The sequence below is a fragment of the Ascaphus truei genome, chromosome 10 (genome assembly GCF_040206685.1).
Source record: "Ascaphus truei isolate aAscTru1 chromosome 10, aAscTru1.hap1, whole genome shotgun sequence".
Lineage (NCBI taxonomy): Eukaryota > Metazoa > Chordata > Amphibia > Anura > Ascaphidae > Ascaphus > Ascaphus truei.
Window position 1 is genome coordinate 37,728,552 of NC_134492.1, and position 25,287 is coordinate 37,753,838.

The 25,287-nt window shown below is 42.6% G+C and overlaps 1 protein-coding gene across 3 annotated transcripts in view; it reads left to right on the forward strand.

Annotated features, from left to right (window-relative positions):
• Positions 1-25,287, forward strand: part of ASTN1 (astrotactin 1) — a 117,717-nt gene that overhangs the window by 46,448 nt on the left and 45,982 nt on the right. For all 3 annotated transcript variants that reach the window (XM_075616644.1, XM_075616643.1, XM_075616642.1), the window contains exons 2-3: positions 19,129-19,316; positions 23,451-23,844. In XM_075616644.1, coding sequence (XP_075472759.1) covers positions 19,314-19,316; positions 23,451-23,844 — 397 coding nt within the window. In that variant the 5' untranslated portion in view covers positions 19,129-19,313. The remainder of the gene's footprint in view (positions 1-19,128; positions 19,317-23,450; positions 23,845-25,287) is intronic.

Sequence of the window (25,287 nt, forward strand, 5' to 3'; positions counted from 1 at the left end):
TATATTTCTTCTTTCCCTTCCCAACACTGTTTTTTTTTTTTTTTTAATCTGATGCATTATTCAGGAGACTTAATTATGTGCGGAGGTTAACAATGACATTCTCCCTGTAGCCCATTGTAGTCTAAAGCACAGGTGCGCAAACTAGGGGGGGCATGAGATATTCTAGGGGGCGCTGCGCTTACAGAGACCCTATGCTCGTCCTAAAAGCATTTTTATTAAATGCCGGGGAGTTTGCGTAAGGCCTATATAACGTCCCTTACCTTATCTCCGGCGGCTTTCTGCGACATGTCAAATACCGCCGCGCGGTCACATGATGCCGCGTTGCCATGGCAATGTGACGTCGTGATGTCAGAACGCCGGAGACAAGGTAAGGGAGGGGGGCGCCAGAGCAGGAGGGGAGAGTAGGCAGGGGGGGGGGGGGGTTCAGACTGAAAATTTTGCGTATCCCTGGTCTAAAGATTACCACAGTAACCCCAGAAGATAGATATTAAGAAAATCATCACCATCTGCCCCGGCATATTTCCTACTGTAGAAGCCCTAGTCAGGAGGACAAACCTTTTCCCTGTGACATACGACATTTGGATTCTGCTAAGAAAATATTGCTTTATACAGCTGTCAAAAGTGGCTTAAAAAGTACAGTAGTGTTTCTGTGCCCAATTTCAAGAAAGTCCCATAAAGGTAAAATTGTGCAATCCCTCTTTGCCCAGCCTCTCTTACTTGCGGTAATATAGATTTGTGCAGGTGTTGGTGCTTAGTCTCTCATACCTGCGCCCGGGCTGGCTGGCGTTGTTAGCATGTTCAGTAGTAATAAGGGCACCAGAAACTTTATTAAGACACACAGGTTTCTTTATTTAGACAGACTTTCAGCATACACACTTCTTCCCTGGTTGCTCAGGTAGCTTCCCAGAGAGGCACACACAGCTTTGTCACCTTCCATTACCATTAGTTATGGATAACATGCAATCTGTTGGTTTAATTGACTTGAGGCATTTCCAGGCACCTTCCAAGACTCTGTCAGGGGTGTATCTTCTATCAAGCTTCCCATCTACCTGTCCTATACGGCTCCCTACTAGTGTATACTATGGTAGCCTCGTGTGCAGAGGCGTAGAGTCAGCATTAGAGAAATTCTAGGTGTGGCACACCCCATGGTCTCTGATCGAGGGATCACCTGCAATGAGGGCCACGCACATCCTCTGTTAGAAAGGGGTAGGATACTTCTGACCCAGCATTATTAGTGGCCCTTCTTAGGTAAGGGACACTGTTCCCTAACTTTAAAATGATAAAAGGTGACCATACTCCATACATAAAGTTACATATTTAAGACATACTGTACACTTAACATGGTGAGACTCCTCTCTTCTGGTGTCTTCCAGGAGTCTGGGGTATGGAAGCTTGTGCAGCCCCTTTTATACCCTCTAGGGTGATGTCATAATCTCAATTCAGAGCCCTGGCTAGCATCATGTTCTTCTTTTCTCCCCGCCCCCCCCCCCCTTCCCCTCAGCATGGGGGGAAGGGAAGAGACAGCTTTCTTCTGTGTTGTCTCCTCTCTCAGCTCCTCATCAACACATTAACTCACTAACTAATTGGCTGGCTAACTAAATCTTAATTTTGTAGGTATGTCCCAGTTTGAACATCTCAGGGGAGTGTCTCTAACTTTGAATCTTTACAAGACAAAGCCGGATACAGATTGGCCCACACACAGCAGGGGGCGTTCCAACCAATATCCACCCCTTTGATTGACAACCTCATGTTGCAAGGCCCGCCCTTGAATATTGCTACACATTCAAGGCTGAATACACATACAGACCTTTTGAAGGAATTAACCTTCTACTGCCTGTTCTAACAGGGCTGACAGAGGAAAAGCCCAGACAAAGAAGTAACTGCCGGGAGGCCATGTTACATGTATATATTAAATTGTGTCAATTGGAGTGCTATTGAGAAAGTGACCACACATATCCACACATGTGAATGTAGTAGTCCAGTGCGAGATTTCTTCCCCCAGGGAAAAGGTGGTGATGACATTTGTTGCAACAATAAACGTGGGAAGTAGATATTTTTTCTTTGCACTTCACTTGTTTTAGATTTTATTCCCACTGTATTTATTAAACCACTTCTGGTTTTGAACCAGTTTTAAGTGCACTGTAGCTCATACAATACTCCTAAATGTTAACCCCTGCATACACATTACACTCCCCATGCTGTTGGCTATTTTCTCTATTCTCTATGCAGTGGACGAAATACAAAAGACAATTATACAATTGGTAGTGTAGGACCTGCTGATAAGGTTGCACCTTCACATGGTTCCAGGCTTGAAATGTTTTGGCCAAAGTATTGAACTAAATGGGCTATACTTATGAGAAGATAAAACACAGAAAAAGAGTAATAATGAAATCAATTTGTTATATTGGATGTGCATTGGGGCTTCTTTGTTTACTGCTGTAAATGGGGATTTTTGTCTGAAAACGTCCAAAACAACCACTTCCGTGTATACAGAATAAGGCCTTAATCGTTTTAAAAAAAAAACAAACAAATCAGTCCCAGACTAGGTTGTGTAAAATAAAATAGTACAGTAATTGTCCTCTTTCACCCCACAGTCATTACACTTTGACTTCTGTATTTAAGTCCTTTTTCTCAGTGATGTTGTAGAGAAATCCCAAGTTCTCTTCTCAAGCAGCTGTGATTACACACACCCAGCCAGCAGCAACTCCACACCGGAAGGTGGAGTTCAGGTTCAGAGCATCCCTGCAAATGGACCGGTAGGATGTTGTTTTTCCTTTTTAGTGACTGCCCGTCACCGTGACATTTAATTAAATCGGAGACTTGCTTAACTTCCCAGCAAAGAGATCAGCAGTGATAGGGAAGCTTCCCCAGGGGCGACTCCATCAGTGTTGGTCTGTCAAACAGAGCTATCTGTCCGGTGCTTTAAGGAGAACACATCTATTCCTAATTTTCCTTATTCTTTTATTTATTGCTGTTTAATTTTTTTTGTGGTTTTTTTTCTTTCTTAAAATACACTCTATTATTATTTTAGATTAATTGTAGGTTGTGGTACCTTTTACTGGAACAACATTAGAGTTCCTTATAAATGAAATTATACTCTCCCCCCAACCCCACCTGGTCTGTCTGTCTCTTTCTGCCCCCCTCTCTATCCCTTCTCTACATTCTAAACACACAAAAAAAAAACCCCTATATTGGTAAGCATCTTGAAATAACCAGTCATGTGTCCATGACACTATGTAATCTGTAACTGTACCTAGATGTTTCCAATAAAAAACTTTGGAATAAAAAATAAATGAAATTATACTATCCCGAGTTTTGGAAACCTCATCGGTTTCAAAAGTTTTGAACACGATCATTTTTATCAATGTAGAATCCTAATGTTGGTCCAATAAAAGGTATCAAAACCAACCACAAATCAATATTTCTCCAGGATCGATACGGATAGAACAACCTTGAAATAGATCATTACATTTTTTTTACATTTTTGGAAAGTGCCCTCCATGTGAAGATCTATTTGGGGTTTCTGGTGTAGCTCATGTGATCGGCATTTGGGCTCCATGATGTCATCACGCTGCGACACAGAACCTCATGACATCACAAACTTGAGACTCTTTGCACACGGCGGCGGGTCTTAGCATCTGGAGAGAGGTGGGTGGTTGGTAATTTAGGTATTGTAGGAGATGTGTGCAGAGGTTTTAAAACCCAGAGGCAGTTAAAGAGAAAATTTAAATATTTTTATCAGCCACAATAATTTTATTAGCCACAGCTTTGAAAACATAAACAGCTTGGGATCAGCAACAACAGGGTTAAACACAACAGACCTCGCTCCTCCAGGGAGTGCTGACTAAACAACAGCATACACCCTGGCTCTGGGTTAGGGATAGGTTAACAGACGTCCCGGCTTATCTGGGATAGTCCCATTGTTTTGGTCTTTGTCCCAGGTCCCGACTTTAAAAAAAAATGCCCCTGTTTTTATGGCTTGCTGGCCACGCATGCACGGCCGGCAAGTGCCGATTGCGAATGCACCACTGGCAAGCACCGATCGCACACACTCACGAGCCTAACCGCGCACGTGCTACTGGCAAGTGCCAATCGCGCACGTACCACTGGCAAGCACCGATCACACACTCTCACAAGCCTAACCGCGCACGTGCTACTGGCAAGTGCCGATCGCGCACGCACCACTGGCAAGCACCGATCACACACTCTCACGAGCCTAACCGTGCACGTGCCACTGGCAAGTGCCAATCGTGCACGTACGGCCAACATGTGCCAGACGCTCATGCGCATGCACGATGGCGACTTGCGCGGTCGGCACTCGTTCGCTCATGCGCGAAATTTGTCCCGGTTTGTCTTGGGAAAAATATGGTCACCCTAGTTAGGGCGCTAAGACCCTTCCCAACAACAAACATAAAACAGCGTGAAGGTCAGTTACCTTTTCTGCAGTAGGGGTCTGAAAGACCTTGTGCTTCTCTCCACAGAAGTAAAGTACCTTCCTCGGCCAGAGAGAACTCCTCCGTAGCCTACTCTCTGTAGTGGTCCAGTGTGTGTGTCTGGATGAGAGAGATCTCCTGCAGTCACTATTGAATGGTTTTCAAAGTCTGCTAATGAGCCAGGTGGAGACTGGCTAACCAGCTCCCTACTGGACTCAGTTGCTAATGAGAGGATTTTTTATCCAAGCCTTTAGACAGGGAAGAGACCCTGTCACAGTATATACTATGTGTATCTGTCATTTTCTGTGTACTGTACCCCTGATGAAGGTGCTTGTATGCCCTGAAACATTGGATGCTAAGACGACTTCTTTACGTAATTAAAATGACTTTCATTGCACTATATTGATCCTAAAAAAATGTTGGTGTGCTTGATTCTTGTTTGTTGATGTCAGATCTATTTACAAAATAAACATACATTGTTGTAAATATCTTGTAGTACAAAGCAGAGATGTGTGAAACTGACAAAAATAAATTTGCAAAATGTAAATCACCCCCCCACCCCCCAATTCGAATATCTGCTAAATGCTTCGCCAAGCCTCAGACGGCAAATAGTGTCAACACATTAGTACACCAGGCAGTGTGGGAAACATGGCGTGTGCCCTATTTATAGTTTCTGCATTAAGCTAATCTAGCAGTTTTAGAGATTTTCTCAAATTAGCATATTAAACGAAATTGCAAAGCACATTGGTTTAATGCTTTGGTGAGCCGCTTGCGAACGCTGACTCAGGCGCGGATTTGTTTGCTAATTAGAAAAAGGCAAATTTCGCAACGGTAGGCGATCACCTGCGAACGTTTTGTAGGATCAATTGGGAATCATATATGTCATGGAACATTACAAGGGCCAGAACACATGACAGTGTACAATTCCCTGGTAAACCTAGAGTCACCGGGGCTGCATGGGTCAGAAGAATAGTACAGTCGCTCATAATGGTTTCCAATGCTGACTCTCTTGTGAGTCATGGGGCGACTAGAAGTGCGAAAACCAGAAAGCATTACCATCTGGAATCCTTTGGAGTAACCAGGATTACATGGACCAGAATGCTCTGCAATACGGAATCCATAGGAATCCTGATTGTTAGGCACAACATACTTTTAGGGAGAATAGAACTACAAGAACCACTGCAAGGCACCAGCTACACTACACCACACCAGTGAGCAGTACTGCTTGGATAAGAAAACATTGCAATGCAAAGCAAAATAGAATATTGCTGTGCCCTGCAGGCTCTGTAGAGGGTATCGGGATACTGTATGTGTGAGTTGTCAGGGCTGGGCTCATCACCTACACTGCTGCTAATCAGCATGACAGCTATGACTGGACTTTACACTCCATGGGGCACTTTTCTAACTGCATCACTCTAACAGACCTGACACATGTCCACTTTGTGCTTCCATCTCACTGCTACTGTCTTTTCCAATAGACACCACCTGTTCCACCACACTGGCTGTGAGACACACTATGTTTATATGTACAACTGAGATATGATGTGTGGGTTCTTCCTCAGCGCTGCCTCCCTGCATTATAAACATTAGGCGTATCGCTTGGCAATAAGATATGGATTTATCTACAGCACTTTCCAACAGCACCATAAACATTATACACAGTGCGGCGAGATACAGGCTTGCCTTCAGTGTTCCATGCATTATATAAACACCTTACTGTGAGATATGGGTTTATCTTCTAGATGCTTCCCGCTGCCCTGAACATTATAAATATTGCTAAGCCCCGATGTATGACTTTATCCTCACATGGGAAGATGCACTAAGCTCTGGTACATCAGGGAACAAAAGATGACGTTACTTAAAACAGGAATGGACGTTATGTTTCACCGTATCCACAAGACTAATAATATACAAAAATACAGGCCGTCCGATAGCTTATTAGAACAGGATTAACATCATGTTATTGCAGGATAACGTTGTATTATCTTCCAATACTGTGACCTTATGCAAGTCTCGTGGTTATGCCTGACATACTGTAGGACTTTTGCTGGAGTGGAGAGAGGGGAGTGCAATAACACTGATAAATATGCTATGTTATTTAAATGATGCATAACTATAGTGTTACACCCATCCAGACCCTGAAAATCGCTATTTTAGGATCTGGCAGTGAGTCCAAGTTTAGCGCAGACGTAAATAATGTAACCTTCCGTTCCCACATTAACCTTAATGGACGTTAGTGAATAGGAGATATGTTAATGCCTCGTTTGCATATCACTTGCATCCCATTATTACTAACGCGCCTTATAGTTCATGCTATGATTTTTCCGGAAGAAGACATGCCTTACTTAACGTGATGTTATTGTCCTTAGTGGACACAGGCGTATTATTAATTTGACATTATCTTAGGTTAGGTTAATGTCTTTTTCTGAACCCTCCCAATGGAACTACTGGTCACTGTACAACACCTGCGGCTCCAGGAGATCTGAGCCTCCGCTAGCTGGGAGCCTGGGGTAACACTCATACACTTACTTAGCGCAGCGCCTCCACTTACCCAGGATCCCCGTGATGTGAGATTCCCCTGGGCAAGAAATACAACAACACACATATGATTGTAACTGGTTTTACTAATAATAATGCACGGTAGCAATGACACAACATGTACACTTATACTCTAACGGTATAACCTTAACGTGTAACCTTAGTGGCTCGGTCACTCTCATCAGGAGCAACGTCTCCGTCCCCTCACCGCGTGCCCCACACACAGTGTCCATGTATTGTACTATTGATATAGGCTCAGTTCTTTAACCACTCGCTCAGTGTTCCTAAAGAATTTAGCCTAAGGCGGGATCAGCGCCTGTTGACCGGTGTTGGTGCACTAGATGTTATAGTACCTTCCGGTCATGGCGGTGACCGGTACCTCTTTGCAATTCCCTGTCTGGGAATCCTGGGCCCTCATTGGCCACTATGAGACACCTGGTGCCTGCCTTCCTATGCCTCATGGGACTTGTAGTCCCATGGAAGCCTCTGTATCATTGGGGCCGCGTGCGCGCTTGCCCTGCGCATGCGCGAGCCCCGGATGGCCGCCGCAACTCCCTGAGTGTTCCCGCGCATGCGCGATCACTTGCACGCTCGCGCAACCTGTCATGGTGGCACCCGCTAGCCTGGTACGCCCCCGGGACTCCAGGGACTCGGATCACTCCCCGCACCGGCCTCCACCTTCGCGAGCAGCCGGCGGGTCCGTCGCTGGCTCCGGCGGGACCCGCGACCGCTCGGCAATTGCGGAGGGGGGTCCCTGGGGGCAAAATAAGACCGGGACTACATAAGCCTTACTGTTATCACCATTATAGGCGCCATTACTCACCATTATAGGCGAACAGATGCTCCAACTGGCAAAATCCAACACAAATATAAAGGAAGACAGATAAATCTGGTGTCATTTTTTTATACTGTGGCAAAAAAACATATAAGCTTGGATAATGGTGACCACTTTAGGGGTTGCATGGGGGTAATTCTGGAAGTCTTCTTTTGTTAATCATGCTCAGTAGGGGAAGGGTCCTGGGTCACAGTTGGCCTTAGTAGTTGTCCCACATTATATTTCTAACCCTTCCGAAACTGTCAGAGTTAGAGATTATTCCTAGAAACATTTATCTTTTGGGGTCCACTTGTGTCTCCTATTTGTCATGGTGTAATCTGCCACTTGTTAAGTCATTTTAATAATGATTATATCCGTAAAGCACGGACAGTGTGGGCATCACTGTATTAGGAGCTGTGCATGATCAATGAACTAATGGGCTCAGTTTCAGATGATTGTAACCACAGATCGTGACTAACAGTTTATGAAGATTAAAAGGGCCTCTCTTAATGACCATTTAACAACATAAACACTGATGGATAAAATAAGGCTGTAATAAATGTGTTGCAAATAGAGGATGGTACTGTGTTAGCCTATATAATAGACAAAGGGAGGGTAGAAGTTATACCTTTAATGGCTAACTTGTTGTTGAAAAGAGTGTAAGCTTTCAGGATCACAAAAGTTCCTTCTTCAGGCGTGTGTTTTAAAAATCTGCCTGAAGAAGGGATCTTTGTGGAGCCTGGAGCTGGCATTCTTTCCCCCCACGGGTTAGCCATTAAAGGTATCACTTATTCCCTACTTTTGTTTGTCTATAAAAAAAAAAAAAACATCACGAACTGTTCTATTCTATTGACTTCAATATGTAAGACTGACTTTGTCTTCCCAAATCCTTTGAGTCATTCACTTTGAAGTAGAATTACCCAGAAAAGCATTGGCCATTTCGTACTGTGCAAATAACAGTTTGACCCTTCAAGAGCTGGAGAGACCCACTGAGCACATCATTAAAATGCTAGACAGGTGTTTCTGACAGAGGAGGGGCTGATAATGAATTTTGCAAAACGCATCTTGCCCAGGGGATTCTCTTAGTGTTAACAGAGCCTTGTGCTTATTATGCAGGGCAGCGTAGGATGTTGGGAGCAGACTGGCGACCGGCTCTGAGTTTTGGTGCAATGCCCAATTTTCACTTAGCACCAGCTTAAATTTTTTAAAAGCGGTGAGCAAGCTGCCTTTAGGTCTCCATCTCTTCCTCCGTTCCTGGCACTAGCCCTTCCAATGGAAATATAAAACAAGGCACCAGAACCGTAATGTGCTTTTAATTTTATGACACTCTGAGACATTGCTCAGCTGTTAACTGGGCTACATTTAGTGGCAGGTCCTGCTTCCTCTGCCTGCCTTAAAACAGAGGCCTTCTGTGCTTGGTTCTAACTTGAACCCGGTGTCGGCAGTGCCAGTCTTATCAGTTGGAGACCCCCACTTTAGCATATGTTGACCAATATTTTTTCTTTGGGGATATAAAAATGGCTGCCGACTGCATTATGCTTTTAAGCCAGTGAATGAGGCTAACATGGTTGTGGAGTGCCCCACATTCCCTTTATGGATTTTTTTTTATTGCCGCTTTAGCTCACATATTATAAAGGGAAAATAGAGAAAGAGTCGGAGTCATTTAAATACTCTTGTACAGACAAAGAGCAGATTTCACTTGCAAAATGTTAATGTGGCTTATCAAAAGGGAAATATAATTAGCAACACTAGACCAATGTGAAAGAACAATCACTCCTCAGTGCATCAGAGTGGTCCTGTTCTGGGATCCAATAAATCATCAACAGATAATGAATCAACCAAGAAGATAGCGATTCAAATAAAGTCAATAAAAAGTCTGTATGTGCATCCCTTGATTGAAGCGGTGAGTAAGTAATTTCATATCTTTGTGAAAATGCACAGCTGCATCTCCAATGCACAGCCTACTGAGTGTACAGGGAAACAACCTCCCCCCTGGCCCAGCGCAGCGCCCATACCTCGGTGACCCCGGGTGCAGGTGAACCCCCCACATCTCAGATAATAGGCATGTAAGCAGTGAGCATCTCGTGCTAGCGATACAGTAAGTGTCACCGTCTGTATAGAAAATGAAGGGCTACTGACAGATTCCAATCCACAGGGAGCTTTGCTGGTGTGCTGAGATGAAGGCATAAAGCAGAGAACGATGAGAAAAACGGAGCACCGCAACGACAACAAAAACAACAAATCACGGCCAGACTGTGGGTAGCATAAAAAAATCATTTATTTGGCGAAGGCCATAAGGCAAAGAGGACAAAAAAAATCATGTGACGCGTTCCGCACCAAACACAGACACTTTGTAAAAGAATAGAGGTAAAACGCCAATGATAGCTGTTATATGGTGTACCCCACCGGAAGTCCCACCCCATTCTGACAATCAGCTGTAGCTGATCAGGCTCAGGCACTCCGGTGAAGAACATCAACCATCAGTTATACCCAGAGATCCCACAATGCGAGCCTCTATATGGCTAAACACTGCACCATAAATCTCTATTGTATGCACATATCCTTCCAAAAGTGGAGTGGGAGAATAATGCAACCAACAACAATTATAAAACCAAAACAGAGTCCTTATACTAATATGGCAACAATTGGCATAGAATAGTAATAACAGCCATATAAAGTGACCTACTAATGTATAAAAATGCATATCGTTGAAAAACATCAATATCATATAGAAATGGGGGAAAAAATCTATGCTCAGAACACATGGAACACCAAATACTAAAAGGGTCTTACAGAAAATACATTATTATATACAGATAATAGCAGATGAACAAAAAAAAGAATCTCTAGATATCCATACATTAGCCAGTAATTAGCAGCATTGTTTTGCCGCAGCTGTTTAACAGTCTATACAAGTCTATAAAAGTCTAGTGAGCACAAATTGCAGCAGTTTTACATCAGAGTATTTTCTTCATTAAATAATGGAATATATCAATTGATGACTGTGGCTGGGGTAATGTGGCAGGGGTATTGTGGCAGGGGTATTGTCCATGTGCACTAGTTTGTTGTGAAGCTCTTTATTCAGTGTGCGGTGACTCCTACTCCCCGTTACTCCAAAAGATTTAGGGCCATATTTCCTAAGCTGGGCTATTCCATGAGACAACTCCTGGCCCCTGGAAGCCACATTATTGACCATTCAAATTAAAAGGCCGTAACCTGTCTTTCAGGGCTGGGCATGTGCTTTATGGGGAAGCATCGCTTATATGGCAATTAATCTCTATTCATTTTAATACAGTTTAGACCAAGGGTGGCCAACTCCAGTCCTCAAGAGCTACAAACAGGCTAGGTTTTCAGGATATCCCTGCTTCAGCACATGTGGCTCAATCAGTCAAAGACTGAGCCATTGATTGAGCCACCCGTGCTGAAGCAGGGCTCTCCTGGAAACCTGGCCTGTTAGCCGCTCTGGAGGACTGGAATTGGCCACTCCTGGTTTAGATCTTCCTGGGAAAGATGACGGCTTCATGAAATATTGAATAGGAGCCAGAAAGATAGAGATGAAAGTGATAAAGAGAGAGGCATAAAGGAATGCATGTGAACGAGACACAGAATACAAGAATAGGAAATAAATGAATCCCCACACTCTCCCCTAACTATGAAACATCTTTAAATTCACCCATTCAGACTCTCTGCCCCTTCCTTTCTGTGCTTCTTCATACCAATGTTTCTCGCTCTCCTCCTATTGGTTTTTACTACCCTCTGACGCTAGCTTTTTAGCTTTGATTACATCTCTCTATCCCACTGCTCTTTATCTCCTCTTCATGCCTCTGTCTGCACTCTCCCTCTGCTCTTCCTGTTAACCTTATCTCCTCCTCTCTTCATTTCTCATTTCAGTCCTCTCTGACCCCCCCAATGCCATCTATACTGCCTGCCTACTACCTTTTCTAACAATGTATTTGTACTGCTGCATGTTGTGCCACATGCAAGAACCATTTTTAAAGTATTAGGACTGTGCCAGCAGATTGATCCGATACTCTAATTGTTCACTAGTACCTCACAGCTAAATAGCGTTAAGGTGAAAAGCTGCTGTGAGGGAGGAGCATTATTAAAGGACAGTACCAATAGGTGTTCCTACTTTACCCACTACTAAAGCTGCTGGCACTTAATGTAACTATGTATTTGTAACCATGTATTGTCATAATAACTCTATGTTCAAGACATACTTGAAAACGAGAGGTAACTCTCAATGTATTACTTCCTGGTAAAACATAAATAAATAAAGCGGATGATGGGAGTGTCATGAGATAGCTGTAAACCTGGCAGCATCTGGTGAGGTCTCTTGACGTCTTGTGCCGGACGCTCAGGCTGAGTTAGCGGCTTAGGGAAAGAGCAGAGACAATGTAATAGTGTTCCTAATTGGGACCTAATAGCTCAGATATAGCAAACCGTAGCGGAACAGTGTGCAGTCAGCATCAGGTAAACTAGATATCTTGCTCACAGATGCTACTAGGTTTGCAGCTATCTTATAACATTCCCATCATCTGCTTTAGTAGTGGGTAAGGCAGGAACACCTAATACAGGCATACCCCGCATTAACGTACGCAATGGGACCGGAGCATGGATTTAAAGCGAAAATGTACTTAAAGTGAAGCACTACCTTTTTCCCACTTATCGATGCAGGTACTGTACGGCAATCATCATATACGTGCATAACTGATGTAAATAACGTATTTGTAACAGGCTCTATAGTCTCCCCGCTTGCGCACAGCTTCGGTACAGGTAGGGAGCCGGTATTGCTGCTCAGGACGTGCTGACAGGCGCATGCGCGAGCTGCCGTTTGCCTATTGGGCGATATGTCCTTACTCGCGAGTGTACTTAAAGTGAGTGTCCTTAAACCAGGGTATGCCTATATTACTCTCCTTTAAAAAGGCTACTCCCTCACAGCATGTTTTCTCATTTCCACCATTTGACTGTGAGATACTAGTAATCAACTAGAGTATCGGATCAATCTGCAGGCACAATACTAACACTACAACCGTTTGCTGCATGGATGCTACCTACTGTTAGCCTATTGCCTGAAACCATTGACTGTATAGTTGGATTTTACCATATTTATTGCATTTTTTAGACTGAAGAAGGTTCCCCAGGTGACCAAAATGTCAGGCCTATGTGCATTTTCGACATAATAAATGTACCATTTTGCTTTACTGTAGTGTTGTGCTGGTATTATAGATCTTTCGTGATCTTATTTGACTACCCCCTATCTCCTTTACCATGCACCAGGACTGCCTCTCGTAAGGTTCTTTACCCTGTGTGTGTGGCCATCTTGTGGATAGAGATATATATTTATATATATTTATTCCAGGGCACATATACGGCCAGATCCACAAAGCTCCGTTATAGACTTATCAAGACGGTAACTAAAGTTAACCTCTCATTAAGGACCAACGCGGATCTTCAACGCTTACAAACGCTGCATTAAGTGCTGTCTAACTGCTATGATAAGAGAAAGACCAGTTGTTGGTTGAAACGCGTTGGGAGGTTTTATACTGTCTACTTTTGTATGCTGCAATAAAGATTTTTCACTTTTTTCTACACTGGGACCACGATTTTTAATTTTACCTTTGATTAACACGTGATCTGGATCATTTTGGGAGTGCCCTGGAGCCTGTCTCTTTCTGTTACTGCTATGATGGCTTGGCGTTAAATTAAACGGCCGTTAGTGTTAATGATATGCAAAATCTGTGGAACACCTCATACCCACAGAAGGCCGTTCACGCTAACGCGGGACTTAACGCTCTTTTTTTTTTTTTAGGTTATGGCTACACCTGGCGTTGGGTGTCAGGTATAACCATGTTAGCGCCAGGGTGTCTTATCCTGGCGTTAGCTGGTTACCGCTGCGTTAGCGATATGTTATTGAGGGCCCTAAAGGATGTTTTTTTTGTATATAATTAACTCTCTGGATCAGGGGACGCTAATGTCCGTTTCCTTTTTAAGGTAACATTACGTTCTTTGTCCTGATTTAATGGAGCTCTGCTGGCCATATAAAAAGCCAGGAAGCAGTGTTTGGAAGTGGGGGCCCCAAGGAACATGGAGGTATTATTCCGGGCGTATTATTCCCGTATCTGGGCAGAGTACACCCACGCCGAGTCCACTGGGACGATGTCAGAGCTTGCCTTCCTGGTGGGCAGCAGCTGAGGTGCTCGGCTCGGTATACCTCTTGGATTATTTTACCCTCGCCGTGCATACACAGTGCACTTCATCTTTCCGTTGCAGCATACTGATTATTGGCTTTTATATTTAATAGCATCAACTAGAGTGCTACTGGGAAAGTGACATGAAATATACAATAGGTAACTAAGAATCCCCAATGCACATCCAATATGACAAATTATTTAATATGTTATTTTCTTCTCAAAAGTATGGGTCATTTAGTTCAATCTTTTGGCCAAGACATGTTTAGGATGCAACACACACACACACACACACACACACACACACACACACACACACACACACACACACACACACACACACACACACACACACACACACACACACACACACACACACACACACACACACACACACACACCTGTGCTTATATTTTTAGGCATTAAAATACACTGTGCATTCATCAAAGCTTCCTTTACTTCTTTTATCAGTTCGTCTTTTCTGATCCTTTATGTCTCTGTGAAACCCTCCAGCAGTTTTCTACAATGAAGAAATATGGAAGTAAAATAATCATTTTCAAGAAGGGCCACTATTGTGATATTTAAGTCTTTGCTTTATGATCAACCCACGATCCTTACCGCACCCTCTCCCCAGCCAGATATGATCCCCTAACAACCTTCTAACCAAAGCAGCTTGTAACGCACAGTCTGCATTTTCAATGGTTGAGCGGTGTGAAGCTTGGGATGCATATGAACAGCCACTAAACATGGCTTGAATTATGACCCAAACTTATGTTGAAGATGGGCTTGCACATTATTGCAAAATTATTCCTAAATTCTACTGTAGGGTTGGCCAATTCTAGTCCCCAAGGGCCACCAACAGGCCAGGATTTAAGGATATCCCTGCTTCAGCACAGGTGGCTCAATCAGTGGCTAAGGGATCTTACTCTGTTCATTTAAATTGCTGTTTTGATGATCACATATTATTGCTCTCCTTTTGTTTGCCCCCCCCGCCCCACCCCCACGCTTTATTTCCAATATCTGGCTGGCTCTAAACAGATATCGGACATAAGCTTCCATATATTACGGCCCCAAAACCCAAAAGTCAAATGGATCCGTTGATCCTCCTGCAACACATTACGTGACCCTACAGCCCTGAAATGGTTAACGTACTAATATAGATTATGCCTTTCACTGAATTGAAATCACAGACTGGAGCAGACTTGTATGGGGCATGTGGGTACACTGTAGGATGTATTCCGACTTTATTGAATGTAATCTTATGATTCATAGACGAATGAAAAAAAACTAATAGGAAAAAATTATTTCTGTGTTATGAGCAATTGTGTGGGTCTGTTTATTAAGCGCCACACACGTGCATCTTAATGCACAGTAAAAAAAAACAAAAAAAACCCTTTTTTTTTTCTTGCTTACGTCTGCATCAAATGTGAGAATCCTGTTAATCGAGTTTCTTATATTTACTGCATTCTCTATCCCAGAGAAATTTACACCATCACAGATTTTATGTTAACAATAGATGAGAAAATGACGACCAGAGGCGGAGACATTCATGCATCAAATTCTAATATGTGCATTGCTTAACTACCATGTACTGTATCTCTTACTGACCGTCCTTAAACCCGCGTGTTCATGTGACTGGTTTAAGACTTAAAGCAAAAAAAAACCATCTCTGCTTCTCTCTTTACACCGGCTCTGTCTCTGGTTTAATGGTTCTCACCCTTCCTTGCATTGCAATGTCCCAAGCTGATTTTAAAAAAAAATACACAACACAGTTTATTCTTTTTGTGTCATTATTTGATTTTGCCTTTTTACAGGTTTGAAGGTTAAACCTCAATTGTTATACTTTATAATTTAAGTATGACGTTTCATTTTTTGAATATTGTTGTTTAGAAATTCTAAATTCACAACAAACAAAAATAATGCATCCAGGGGGAGGGGGGTTATTTAAGAAGGGAAGTAAAATATATGACATTTTTTTCAACCCCATAATTGATGCTTAGAGAAGCATCTTTTGTAACATGCATCTTGTATCATCAATAGGAGTTGGGAAGTACAGCAAATGTCTTTACAATGATTATTTAAGACGATTAACATAATTCTCTGCAGTTTTCTATGTTTGAGAAATTTCACATTGCCAGCATTTTGCTAATTTCACCAGAATTTCCTAACATTTTGTTAAAATAGCAGTATATAAAAGGACATGTGACATTTGTCTTTTGGCGCCCGGGGACGTTCCTCCATCTGCACACTGACATTATTATCACATTGATAGACACTGACACTAACGAGCACACTTACGTACACATACACTGAAATACCGCACACACAATAACCCCGCCCCCTCATGTCATTGAGAGGAGGAGTGGGCAGAGTCCGGCAGGTCACCGCCTCCCTCCCACCCGGTACTCCCTCCTCCAGCCTCTGCTGCCGCGCTCTCTCCTCACTGATCGGCGCTTCACTAAACTAAACCTGTCAGTCAGCGCTGCAACCGCTCCTCCCCCCCCCCAACCTCTTCCCCAACTGGTGTTAGTGAAGCCGGTTCTGGCGCAGTAACTGGCTGCAGAGTTGATTGACAGGTCAGGCCTCGTTCATGCTGCTTGCTTGCGTGAGAGAGAGCTGCGCGACGAATCACATTGGGGTAATGGGATCATGTATGGTGCACTTGCGGAGACAAATTATTTTGTATTTGCGGCACGACGGCTGGGTCACGTGAGCGGTTCGTCCAATGGGGCTGAACCAGCTCCATGACATCATGATCACGCCCCCCGATACACCCCCAACCACCCCCCACGCGCAACAGCCCAGTTCAGGAATCGCCTCTGCTGCAAGCCAGTGCAACGTCATGGCGCTCCGTCTCGCGCTCGCGAGCAGGCAGCATGGACGCGGCCTTCATCAATGCAGCACCTCAGCACAGACATCATGGGGTATTTCTGCGCCCCCCCCCCCCCCATCAGGCTGTGCCCTGCGCAACAGCCCTCCTCACCCCCCCTCCCCCCACCTCCTCCCTCTATTTCCACTACTGATCGGAGGTTTCAACTTCTGTCGACAAGACTTATTATTTTGGACTTTTTTGCTGCATGAAAAAATTCAATTAACTCTGAGTTTTGCATTAACTCCTCTAACTAATGATCTGAATAAAATGGCATACAAATTTAATCTCAGGCACTTCACACATGACCCAAAAATGATACATCCAAAATTGAATTCCAATTGCTTGCAATGAGAGATTACAAGAGCTCAAACACAACACAATCAGAGCGAATTTATTAAACGGGCATACTTGTTGTTAACGTTTCTGCCAACAGGGAACCTTCCTCAACGCTTACAGTTTCCTAACTAGGGGTCATGACATTCTGGTTGAGAATCATTGTTCTAATTCAGCAGTAACAAACTGCATTGTAAAACCTTTTGCCACCAATAATGCTCATTCCAAAGCCTGGGAAGGCCTGTGCCAGTCTGTCCTCTGTTAATCCCTAAAACCAATTTACACTATGATGAACTCTTTTTGCAGTGGTCCTCACTTTGCCTCTACCGTGCCTGTAATTTTCCTCTTTCTCTAGTCCTTGCTCCTTATCTCACATTCAATCTTTTTTCTCTCTCTCTCCCCCTCCCCCCCCCCCAGCTTATCTTGGTCTCTTTGCACAGATGGACCCAGCATCCATCAAGCGCAGAGTGATAAAGCAGGTTGTGCTACCACTGGCACCCAGATCGGCATGAAAGAGGAGTTAGACTGGATACATCTCTTAACCTCTTGACATGCACTGGCTATTTTTATTACATTACGTTGTGCTAATTAATTCTCCAATGTAAATGTGCTAAAACCACTAAAGGTTCAGTTCTGCGAGTACAAATGGCCTCTTCTGTCCCTTTTGCTTCCTGATCACATATTTCATTGTGAAATTGCACAGTGATTGTCTGCTTTTGGGAAATAATGAATGCAGCATTTTCTTACATTGGATATTTTGCTTCCTTCAAATCTGCATTGGAACTAGGTTTGAATCACTCCACCATTGAGACAGATAGCTGTATTCTTTTTTTCCATCCCAGTTTGGTATAAACCCCAAATAAAAGTCCTTTATGTCCAAAATGTCATAGATCCTGAGTGATAGTTTGGAGGCAAACCAAAGTGATCTCTAAACCATCCATTGACATCAATTGGGGTGAGGGAGCTTTTCCCAGGGAGAAAGTAGAGAACGATTTATATTGTGTAGCCAAGCATCAGAGCGTCACACCGCCAAATAGAGAAAGATGATCCTCCTCACACAGAAGCGGTATGCAACATGTATTGTGATATTGCTCTACGAGGTTAGATAATTGGACTTGAATTCTAGCTACTGAATATATCTTAAGAGATGGAAAAATAATTAAAATGATAGGGAATGTGTCACGTGGCAGAGTGTTCTATAGAGATCGTGTGTGTGGTGCATGGCATAATTATAATAGGTTGCATCTTGTAATTGAGGTCTACAGTATGTTAAGAGTCAAGCCACAAGCTTACTTTGGGTCCCTATCTGCCTCACCACCAGCTCCACCAGTTTAAACAGCAAGTGCACAAAAGAAATGAATGTTCCCAGTAGAAGGATATTAAAAAATATATCAAATGAAATCCACCCTGCTGTATTGAAGTGTTTTTTTATTTATTTAATTACATTACGTTTTGATACTTTCTTAATATCCTTCTGCTGGGTGCCTTTATTTTTATTTTGTTTGAATCATTATACATTCCCACCTGCAAAATATTGCACAAGGTAACACTTAAAGGGAAACTTTTACTGAGGCGACGCTACGGGTTTTGTGTTGGACGCACTTATACTACCATAGCCCATAGGTGCTCAACTCCATTCCTCATGACCTCCCAACGGGTCAGGTTTAAAGATATCCCAGCTTCAGCACAGGTGACTCAAAACAAAACAGATTGAGCCACCTGCGCTGAAGCTGGGATATCCTTAAAACCTGACCTGGAGGGTCTTGAGGACTGGAGTTGAAAACCACTGATCTAGCACTTAGGTGTCTTCTGGCCGGCACCAGAATTTGTCTTGTGGAATAGCACCACTTAGTAAATATGGGCCTATATGCTCTGGATGCAGCATAGAAACAACACAAACATCTATGGGATTGCTGATATCTTTACTGCTCCTCTGCCCCCTGACAGAGATTGCAGGGAACACAGATGATATCCCTTTGGTTCGCTGGAGACAGCAGTGGCTGGAGAATGGGACACTACTCTTCCACATTCACCACCAGGACGGTTCCTCCAGACTGCCGGGGCAAGAAGCTACAGAGGAACCTCCGGGAGAAGCAGCTGAGGAGGAGCTGCGGATACTGCACATCTCTGTAATGGTGAGTTAAGGCAGTGCTGCTCAACTCCAGTCCTCAACCCCCACCCCCAAACCGGTAAGGTTTTCAGGATATCCCTGCTTCAGCACAGGACCTGTTGTGGAGTCTTGAGGACTATAGTTGAGCACCCCTGAGATAAGTAATATCAAACTTTACTTTGAACCTTGACACATATGGGTTGCTCAATAATTCATTCAGAGATAGAGGACTAAGATCAGTTCAGTTGACACATTTCATCCCAGCAGCTCCTAGAAACACCTTTTTTTAATTTATTGACTTAATAAAACAGCCTTTTTATGCACTATACATCTATTATTTATTTTACATGGTACTAAGCTTGATAAATCTGCCTTAATTATTTGCGCTGTTTAGAATAGCTGCTGTCCCCCCTTTGCTCGAATTTACAGCATTTACCCTAAAAACGTATTTTAAATTAATGGGACATTTACCTCTCTCCCTCAATAAAGTGATATATTTATTTCCATGTGCTTTAGTTATAATATGCTTTTTTTAAGGTTTGGAATTTTGGGATTAACAAATTCCTCTGTTGCTAAACTATGTGCAGGTCACCTAACTCCTGTTGTGCGTTGAACTTGGAAATCCCATTTCTTCTAAAGCAATGGCAGAATGAAGTGTACTTCGTACTATAGTGCGGGTGCAATAGGGTGCAAAGACTTTACATTCTCATCGTCAATAGTACAGGGATATACCATAACTTGCTTGGGGTAACTATGAGCTGCTGCTGGGTCTTGAACTAAGGCTCCCACTTCAATATCCCAGCCATTCGATTAATGGAGAATCGGTAAGATCTTATTGTTGGAACTTAGCATTGGATATAAAGATATACAGTAAGCCATTGATTCTTAACAATTTGTTCTTTGAACCTTTACTGACAGGCTCCCTGTTTCCTTTCTTGTATTTCTAGTTACAAAACTGGTTAGTTGACATGAAAGATTTAATCTGAATCTGTTTTTTTTTTTTTTTGCCGTATCAGTTCCAGAATAATGCCACTCATATTCCACACATTGCGTCTCTTAGGTATTTTTGTTCTGTTTTCCCTAATGAGCCAGTTAATTAATAGTACAGGCCCAGTCAATAGTCTGGGCAGGAAGCAAAAGATAACTATAATCAGTTTCTTTTTTATTTGACCTGTGAAGGACATGGAACAGAATGAATGGAGAAAGACACTTTCTATGATTGAATCTATGATTCAAGCACTAGTAATTACCTGTGTTAGGCCCAATAACCCGGTTCAGGCAGCCCCCATCCATCCACGTGTCTAGTGTGGGGTATAACATAGCTAATACATTAAATGAACAAACCATATAGCTGTGTCCTTGCACCAGCCTCAGAGACATCCCATTTAAGTTTGTACTTCTGTTCTTGACCCCCTAACCTAAACATTAAAGCCCTAGTGTAGACAAGTGTCCTATGCCTGTGTCCACCCTCAGAGCTGAATGTACAGCACTATGCTATACTATGGCCTATGCACCGTGTTCATTTTAACCCATGGCACAGAATGTGCTCTAAAGGAGTGAAAACATTAATGGAATTAATAATCTTCAATATCCTTCTAGCCAGGAAGCGTTTGATGGATGGATGCCCTGTAGACTCTCTTGCATATAATAAATGGGGACATTGGGTATTATCATTTACAGAATAGGTCACAGCCTGGGGGTTTCTAAGTGACTTCCCGTTTTTCTTATCATGCTGGTACATCCCCTTGTCACTCTCTTACAGTGCAATCTCAATGGATATTTATTTCCTGGATAATTAATTTTGATAACAAGCTGTCTGAATTCCCCCCTCCCCATTCCATTTCCCCTACGATTCATCAAAGTCCCAACTCACATCTTAACATATTATGTGGATAATTATCACAAAGCAATGAGCTGTCAACACGTCTCCAGGTTCCTATATGAGTGAATGCGGCTCAATTTGTTTCCCCTTGTCCCACAGACTTTGGCATTGAGCCTTTGTTTCCTTGGGGTTATATTATCTCACCTTGTCCTAGAACCTTATTGTAACATACTTCTATCAATTGAAATAAATGTAGGAAATGCAATTCTTTGTTTAAATATTCTGCTTGCAGCTGTGTCAAATGTAAGAGATGTGTTACTTCTGTTTCTTACATTGCACACTGACTGTTAGACAGGTTTACAGCAACTTCTACATGGCAGAGTCTAACAAAAAGAGAGAAATGATGAAAGGAGACAAAGGAAATGATACCCCCATTATAATATATTTTCTCTGCTCAACTCCTTCTAATCCCCCACTCAAGATAATCTACAAGGGGTATATTAGGTGCCGAGTACTTTCATACATACTGTAGATTCTAAGGGGTGCAGGATGGAAATACCTTAATTAGCATACAATGAAGTAAAGATTGGTTTGGTGCATGGAACCCAAAGCTTATTACCACTAATTGCTAACTATATCACTTGATCATTTTAGGTTCCTAGATGCTGAGTGGTCTACAATGCATAGCTTTAGAAAATATTGCAGGCGTCTCCCATAGTAATGAAGTGAAATGGGGGCTTTAATCATAAGAAAATAAGCCTTACTATGATATACAGTAAATCGTTTGTAAATATGTATTTCAGTTACGTTTGTCACCTTTTTTTTGGTTTTAAAACAAATACATTTTTTAGATCTTTTTACGTTAAAATTACATTACATTCCGGTGGCTCATACAGGCAAAACACATCAGTAAATATCTACTGTATAAATACTTAATGAACAAGATTTATTCTCCACTACTGTATATGCAGGAATTCCACCAACAGTCCTTAGAAGTATCCATTTTTCACAATTCAGCAATTCTCATTTTCACCCTTAAGCATCAAAAATAAAAAGGCAAATGCAAGAATTTAACGGATCCGTTTATTGTACAGAATGTTCTAACTTTTGGCAGCTTAGAGGGTCTTGTTTGTATTATAATAGAATAGAAATATTAGGATAACTAGTTTGTAGATGTAGGGACTTATGCTATATCCCCTAAAGCAGACTTCAATGGCAGAAAAAGTCTTGATCGGCTGCTTTGGCCCATATAGAATAAGTCCCATAGGATTGTGAGAGAGATTTCAGCACCCCCTTCTATGGACAACTCCTCGGCTATCCCCTTACAGCAGTGGTTCCAAACTCCTAAAGAACCCCCAATGGGCCCTGCTTCAGAATAAGTGGCTCGCACCTTTTGATTGTCACCTGTGCTGAAGCAGGGATATCCTTAAAACCTGACTCGTTGGGGTTTTTTGAGGAGTTGGTAATCACTGCTCTGCTGCAGATTTCTTGTGCATGTTTATTACCCTTCAATTTCTACCTTTCCTATCTTCTTACCACTTGCCTGTCATCTTACTTCTCAATTAGAAGATATATTATTTTAACTAAAATCTCACAATAATATTGGATGCGTAGTCGTTCCTTTCTCTATATCAAAAACGGTACACAAAGGAATATAAACAATGCTAAAACATGTCAGGTGTCTGTATCAACACAAAATTATTATTTTGCTGGGATTTTTTTTTTTTAAACAATTCTGCTTGATGGGGGGTCAGATGTAGCATGTTTGCTTAGATCTTATGCAAATTGTTAAGCAGAGAGGTACTTTATACCCTGTCACACCTGACAGAGAAATTTGAAAAAGAGAAAACAGTGGACAAGAAAGCATTATTTGATACATCTCATTATAGTGTGTGTATTTAAACTCCTCTGTATGCAGACAGAGTATAAAAATGCCCCCCTCTGTGTTATTTTAATGTAAACATCATCTAGTTACATAAACACCAGTGTTTGTATATTATTTCTAAAAAAAAATAATTGAACGCGTGCATAATACACAAAGATTAATTTACAGATTACATTTTCTGATAAATTAATTAATTTAATTATAATTTTTCCGATTCAGCTACTTTTTACTTCATCTTTTTTTCACGTTCACTCTTTCAGAATCTCTGAAGATTTTCTCATATCTATACCACGCACAACCTATTTATAAATTCCTTTACTGTCTCTGTCTTTATTGTGTCTGCTTTGATCTTTTTTCATGGATCCACCAACATTTCTCCTCCCTTCTAAAGTGTTCCTCTATTTTCTTTCCTCCTTCCGTTATCCTTTCTTTTCTCTCCATTGGGGTCCAAGGGTGGAATGATCGCTCTGCTGCTCTGCATTCTGTGCTTGCTCCTCATCCTATATACACGTCGGCGGTGGTGCAAAAGGAGGCGTGCTCCGCAGCCTCACAAGAGCGCAAGTGCAGAGGCAGCCAATGAGATCCACTACATACCGTCTGTACTGATTGGTGGGGGCCACGGACGAGAGAGCCTACGCAATGCACGTGGGCCCACCCACCCGGGTGGCACTCTCAGCATTCGTGAGACCCCGATCCTGGATGGCTACGAGTATGACGTCACAGAGCTGCGTCACCACCTTCAGCGGGAATGCATGAATGGTGGGGAAGACTTCAGCAGCCAGATGACTCGCACACTGGACTCCATGCATGGATGCAACGACAAGAACGCCATGGACCTGACTCCAGGTGTGTGCTCCATGGGAGAATTTATAGCATTGACACGTCAACCAACTAACTCTGTGTATAGTGTGAAAATGATCCAGTGCAGGTTTTATATTCCCATTTGCTGGCCTGTTATTTAATTGCGTAAGATCAGGACCGGCCTAGATTTCCATCACTGCTATCGTAGGGTGTTGGTCGTGTCTTTGTCTAACTCCAGAGGTCAAAGTGCTATGGTAGTAGGGCTATCAAAGGTACCAATGCTCACAATGGAGGCCATGTGCTGTACTAAGGCAACCTTGGCCACAGCATATTTGTATGCATTTCACAATTTTTTTGTGCACAGTAGCGTCAAGTGAAAAATTGTTTCTCACATTTAGGGCAGATTGTTAGAAGCCAGAAGGTTATGTCGCAAACTGATGTAAAAAGTGTAGCAAATATCTTGATACATTGCCACTGAGAGACCCCAGGTGACAATGATGCTACTGTATTTATACCAGCTTAGCTCCCACATTTTTATAGTTACAGACATTTAGCACAGTTACTTTTCTCTTTACAAATTTACAATTCCACTTCCTCTTTTCAAGAAAAGGGAATTTATTTTAGGAGCGCTCTTTCTGTACATGTTTATAGGGGTCTAGTGAGCTCTGGCTTTATGTTTAACTGAATTGAAATGTACAGGCATACCCCGGTTTAAGGACACTCACTTTAAGTACACTCGCGAGTAAGGACATGTCGCTCAATAGGCAAATGGCAGCTCGCGCATGCGCCTGTCAGCACGTCCTGAACAGCAATACCGGCTCCCTACCTGTACCGAAGCTGTGCGCAAGCGGGGAGACTATAGAGCCTGTTACAGATGCGTTATTTACATCAGTTATGCACGTATATGACGATTGCAGTACAGTACAGGCATCGATAAGTGGGAAAAAGGGAGTGCTTCACTTTAAGTACACTTTCACTTTACATACATGCTCTGGACCCATTGCATACGTTAATGCGGTTTATGCCTGTATTGAAATTAGGCAAACATACACTACTTTATTTTAATGCGTATTGACAAAGATGGCAGTGCTCTCACTGGGAACGCTTAGAGGGCCCTACAGACTGATCCATGCAGGGTCAAAAACAGCAATTACCCATAGTTAAACTGGCACACCAATAAAGGACACATCAAGACCAGCACTGGAGAATAAGTACAGTGTTTATACACAACACACATATTGTTAGAATCCACACGTTTCGGTCTCTAGGGGACCTTCCTCAGTGGGATCTGAGTTCTTTTTTTTTAAAGTCACTTCAACCAAAGTTTACTCTGAATTCTGGTCCCATACATGGTCATTTGCAATGTCCAGTATTGTTAATAAAAAATGAGACTTGGGGAATCAGGATTGGGGTTCAGTCTTACAATGACATGGAGATAGATTGGCAACAGCCTTATCAAAATGTGGTTAACACTATCAGTCTCTGGCT